This window comes from Temnothorax nylanderi, unplaced genomic scaffold, assembly GCF_030848795.1.
Source record: "Temnothorax nylanderi isolate EJ_2023f unplaced genomic scaffold, tnyl_v1.0 TNYL_tig0983_pilon, whole genome shotgun sequence".
In the NCBI taxonomy this organism is placed as follows: domain Eukaryota; kingdom Metazoa; phylum Arthropoda; class Insecta; order Hymenoptera; family Formicidae; genus Temnothorax; species Temnothorax nylanderi.
The window spans coordinates 1-5,861 of NW_027250045.1; the positions used below are offsets into that span (position 1 = coordinate 1).

Below are 5,861 nucleotides of genomic sequence, written 5' to 3' on the forward strand. Positions count from 1 at the left end.
AGAGAGAGAGAGAGAGAGAGAGAGGGAGAGGAGAGAGAGGAGAGAGAGAGAGAGAGATGAGAGAGAGAGAGAGAGAGAGAGCGCCTAATTTACAAGCCTAGTCAAAAAAGATAATCGACTTTTAGTCGACTTGTGCATTTATCTTGGATGCAATGTTAATAATATTTGGAATATTATCATATACTGTTTTTATGTTATACATACTTATTTGAATAAATAACCAAACGTGGTGTGATTCATACGGATAGTTGAGATTTAAGATGTGAATTAATTGAAAACAAATATCTAAAGCTTTCAAGAACGTGACTGGTTCGTATAATACATCTTCAAAACTCACGAAAACTTTCTCTATGTTAACATGTGTAGGTCCTTGGAGAATTACAAAAGGTTGCACTGGAAGTCCATATTTTTGCATTTGCTTTGTTTTAGCTTCTATAATAGTGGGAATATCAGTAGGTATCTAAAACGAGATTTTTTTTAGGTATTGCAATTATTAAATTTCGTTATTTGAAATAATAGTAAAATTAATTATCAATATACCTTAACATGTACGACAATTCCACTTCGACTCTCTTCAGTATTAGGCTTCCAATTAGTTATTCCTTTTTTATATCCCGATTTTGAAGGCAACAATGAGAACAATAAATACAGCATCAAGTAATGCGTAGAATCTGTAATAATTTCAATGTTATATAAATACAAATAATATTGAAGGAATACTATAGTCAATTACAATACTTGTTAACGAATAAATGTGTGCGTGCGTGCGTGTGTGTATTTTTATTGTTAAAATATCTAACAATATAAATAATATTACCAACCTTTTGATACATTTTTATTGTTTTTTATGATTTCCAAAAGTAATTTATCACTGAGAGACAATTGGGATTTGCTTATGACTAATAATTTTTGAAATGTCTTTTCGAAATTTACAAATATTTGACCATAGTTATTCGGAAATGTCCTCTTAAAATCGTTATCGATCTAAATAAATCATTTATAAATAAGCAATTATATCTAGAATACAAAAAAGTTCTAATCTATATTATAATACTTACCAATAAAAATCCATTCATATTTTTTAAAATGGGGCACTTAAACAGTAATTGTTGTAGATTTTCTTCAGACATAAATATTTTTTGTCTGATAGAAAAAGTTTTGTCCCACTTTTCAACAACTTCTTCCCAGGGAACGTTATTATTTTCTAGCCATATTAGATCTGCATTATTATTTATCTCTAAAAAATAAAATTATCATAATAAATTTCAGTGTATATTAACAATCCTTAATTAATTTTTTTATTAGACAGAAGCATAATACTATACCTTCCACGTTATCACAAGAAATACCTGTCTTCTTAATTCGACAACGGGGTAAAATGCCAGCAGTCCGCAGAAACGTTATTTTATTTTTATACTTATCCACTAGCTTACCCCTCGCTACACTACATCTATTATCTTTAGAGTTGCATTTTCTTATAGGTGGAATATAATACGTTTCTTTTACTTCTTTTGGAAAAATTTTTACTATATCGTTTGATATAGAATTAAAATCGTCATTTGTAAGGCGGCTGAAAAAATTCAGAGTTTTATTAGAAGAAATTTAATTAATTAATTAATTAATTACTTAAAAAAAAACGTTTTTCGACAATGTAATAAACAAAAATTGTAAATATATTCAATAATATCAAAGAATCTGATCACATATAATTTAATCAATAAATTATAATCAATAATTAAGAAACTTTATCATTTTTTTATACATACCGAAATGGCTCAATATTTAAAAAATGTTGTACGATTATGTCAACTAAATATGTTTGACATGCACTGTCTAATTCTCCTTTAGAAATGTACAGTAATAAAATTGCTTGGCCCGTTTTACAAGAGTTTAATATTGCATTTAGATTAAATGCTTTTTCTTTTTCTGATGGATCCAACGTAACTTTCTTAATTATATTTTCTTCATTTGACAAGTCAATGATGTTTTCTGATGAGTATTCGCACGGTATTTCTTTCATAACATTTTCTTCATTTAACGAGTTAATGCTGTAATTGAAATTAAGCAATAGATTTAAAATATAGAAACAAGCATATATACTACATAAAATTATTTAACAAGCTTATATATATGATTTTTCAAGCATGATTTTAAAATAAAATACGTTACAAAATATAGGGGAAATCGGGGTATTCTTGGACACGTTTTTATTTTCACCAAAAACTCTAAAAAAAATTGCTTTTTTTGAAAATTTTAAAGCTTAATTGTGTTGTACGATAAGTAACCTTACTTTTTTTACCAGAAATTGTACCTAATTGTTCAACGTTGTACCCTGTGTAGCAGTTGGCGCAAAAAGTAGGTTTTTGAGATTTTGAAAAATCTCGGGGTATTATTGGACAGTTATGTAAATCGATAAAAAATTGCAAGTTATTGTTGGAAAACGTTTATTTCTTGAGAAAACTGAAAGAATATAATAAGATGAACAAAAGAATGTAAAAAATATGTTGAAATTAAAAAAAAAAATTATTGCGGATCACAATTATGGCATTTGAAAGTGTTCGGGTCCGCTCCGGCACAACTCAAGTGGACACCTCGATCACAAGCGACACAATAGGCAGTGTTTCGCCGATTTTCGTTCTTCGGCATATTTTTCATGCAAATTATGCAGAAGTCGATGTCTTCCTCATCCTCAGTTTCGTCTGGAGGCGGGATTTTTTTTTGCGGAGTCTTTGATTTTCCACGGCCTTTTTTCTTCTTTGCGTCGTCTTTCTCCAATAAACTTGAACGCCTTTTCTCGGTCTTATCACGTTGGTCAGACAGATTTTCTGGCGATGTCAAAACCACCGATTTCAATGGTTTACGGCCGCGATTAGACTTTTTGGCTGGCGTGCCAAGTTTTAATGGACCTACCGATTTTAATGCGCCGCGGAGGTCTTTGGCCGAAAGGACAGAACTGGTAGATGGTTCAGATGTCACAACTTCTTCATGTGCTGTGGTTGGTATTGCATCGCCAGACACAATGACTCGACGTTGATTATCTTCATCTTCTTCATCATCGTCGTACTCATTTTCGCCGCTCAAATCCGAAGCGATGAAGTCGATTTCCGTGAAGACGTGCGGATCAAATGGAAAAATGCCTGTTGCTCTAAATCCAGCCTTGATGTTCTTTGGGGTAACGGCAGTGTCTAAGCATTGGTCGACAATGAGTGGCACATGGTGCAAATCAAAAGCCACGCCGACGTTTGATTTCTTCCAAGCATCATATTTTATGGTGTACATTGTCTTGAAAGGGCCAAATACGGAAACATCGAGCGGCTGCATACGGTGAGTGCAATGCGGTGGAAACGAGAGCATTGTAATCCCGTGATCCACTGCTAATTCAAGGACGTCAATCGACAAATGTGACATGTGATTGTCGAGAAGCAGAAAAGTTGGTGAATCCTTATTCGCGCCGGCGTGTTTGACGAAATGCTTCATGTATTTGAGGAATTCATCGGCTGTCATCCACCCAGAACCATTTGCGATACCAACTGCACCTTGTGTTGCATGCGTCATGTACACATCTTTCATATTTTTTCGCGGAAAGATGAAAAACGGCGGAATTGACTGCCCCGTTGCGCTGACGGACAATGCCAGAGTCACGTTTGTGCCTCTCTCGGCTGATGTTGCTGTGCCCACCCGTTTCTTTCCTTTCGGTGCAATGATTTTCACAGCTTTCGTTGGGACAGTTGGACATCCAGATTCGTCCATGTTCCAAATTCTATGCGCTTCGAACGGTGTAGCATTAAGCACAGACGACAGATTGCTGAAGAAGGCATCGACATTCTCTTTGTTGAAGGACTTCGAACGGTACTGGCTCACTTGTTCCGGTGTTCGCAGTGACAAATTTCGATTACGTTTCATAAAGCTCAATTGCCAATCCGAACTTGCCTCTCCTTTGACATCCCATGAGTCCGGATACGAAATGCCGATTTTTTTAGCATATTCGTATGCAAGTTTCCTCAGCTCCAACAAACTCAATTCATAATTAATGTCGCTGGCTTTCAGAATGTACTTCATGAGCGCACGCTCTTGCACTGCATTGAAAATCTGAAAAAAATGAATAAATATAAATAAATAATTAGATAAATAAACATAAATAAAGTTAAAAAAAAATTAAAAATAAATTTATTGGTGGTTCAAAAAAATGAGGTTAAATCAACTCACCGTTTTGCCAGTCGTCGAATGATTTAACAGCAAATTCTCCATTACATTTACATTTGCAGTAGCAACGTCAATTTTTTCATTCTCGAAATTCCCAATATGCCAAGCTAACGTGCTTTTGGGTATGTTGTGCGCCGTTGCAGCTGTTCGTATTGAGTTGTTATGAATTTTCACCGACTTAATCGCGTTCAAAATATTTTCATAGTCAATTGTTTTTTTCTTTTTTGCATAATAACGTGGCATTCTGTCAAACAAAGTTTAAACGGACCAAAAAACGATTAGAAATGGCCAAAAAACGAATGCATTGTTGAAATTATGCATGAAAAATCACTTATACGCATCAAATACACGAGGTTACGCTGTGAAATGTCAAAAATCAAGCGTCCAATAATACCCCGAAAAAAATGTCCAATAATACCCCGAACGCTTATTTTTCAAACATGTCGGCGTATAAGTAACACAATGCACATTTCATACAAAACTCGTAGTATGCTTTGAAAGCTTAAAGTTCAAAGAATGTAATACATATAGTTACCTGACTTGGTTCGTCGAAAAACCGTGTTAAAACAAGCACACCAACGGGCCAAAAAAACACTTTGCAAGTAACAAAATTCGGACGACTGTGAATGCGAGGTAACAAACGCGCTCAAACTGGTCAACTGCACCATAGAAAATGAGAGTATGACGAGACGAAACTATGGTAGACGGTAGAGTCCCCTAGCGGCAGAAACGGGAAAGATATCGCGCTGTCCAACAATACCCCGTGTCCAAGAATACCCCGCCTTCCCCTACTTTTTAAAGAAAAAATCAAAAACCAAGACACCAAGAAAAAAGTGAAGGCGAGTGAACAGGAAGGCCACACAACAAATGCAAAAAATATATTTATATATATATATACTTAATTAAAAATTTTCACATTTGGACTTTGCGTCACAATATCTCCGCTCGTAAGACACGTAGCGGAAAATATTATAAGAGATACCCCCCCAAAGTCGACCCCAAGCTATCGATCAAGCCTACTTAGAACTTGATCCGTTCACTCGTTATCGAGATCTCAACATCTTGGGTACTCGCAACCCGTCGCGTCGCGTAAAAGAGTCACGGTCGGTCTCGCTCCGCGTGTACTTGGCACGAGACACTACCGTGTCTCTTGATATATATAAAACTTACAGAGGGATATCCACAAGTACTCGGTAGGAATTTTCAGTAAAATTTTCTTGGGTTTTAGGAATTGTGGTTGCAGTCATAAATTTATTTAGTTTTATTCGATCCCCATATCGGGGAAAAAGCCTTTTATATTCATCGTTATCCAAGATAAGGGATCGTAATTCTTCATATCCTATTTTTTCTTCTATTCATGTGTAGCATTTTATAGAAATAAAAAACAAAAAATAAAGCTTTTATAAGCGTTTCGAGCATTTATTATACAAAGCCTATTACATAAAACGTACAGAAAGAAAGACAACGCAATGCAATGTACATGTTTTTTGCAATCAATAAAGCATATATTATATTACGTAAATATTTACGTATTATAATATATGCTTAAATTAAAATACGTGTTATATCATTGATGTATTATTCTGTGTAATGATTGAAATGTTTAATAATTATTAACTCCTTGCCCTACGATTTAAGTTCCAACAGCGTGAGCCCAA

At 34.6% G+C, this 5,861-nt stretch overlaps 1 protein-coding gene across 1 annotated transcript; it reads right to left on the reverse strand.

The window, feature by feature from the left end:
* Positions 1–64: 64 nt before the first annotated feature.
* LOC139786207 (uncharacterized) lies at positions 65–5,208 on the reverse strand. Its single transcript, XM_071725370.1, has 8 exons — positions 4,739–5,208; positions 4,207–4,447; positions 1,767–4,089; positions 1,326–1,570; positions 1,059–1,237; positions 822–984; positions 541–671; positions 65–460 (listed from the first exon to the last, which is right to left on the reverse strand). The coding sequence occupies exons 2-3, from the start codon at positions 4,444–4,446 to the stop codon at positions 2,524–2,526; spliced, it is 1,806 nt and encodes a 601-aa protein (XP_071581471.1). The 5' UTR covers position 4,447; positions 4,739–5,208; the 3' UTR covers positions 65–460; positions 541–671; positions 822–984; positions 1,059–1,237; positions 1,326–1,570; positions 1,767–2,523.
* Positions 5,209–5,861: the final 653 nt, after the last annotated feature.

Excerpts from the sequence above, each read along its gene's own strand:
- LOC139786207 (XM_071725370.1), bottom strand. The coding sequence starts at position 4,446 with ATGCCACGTTATTATGCAAAAAAGAAAAAAACAATTGACTATGAAAAT. Across the intron at positions 4,090-4,206 it reads ATTCGACGACTGGCAAAACG|ATTTTCAATGCAGTGCAAGA; the intron begins GTGAGTTGATTT and ends CATTTTTTTCAG.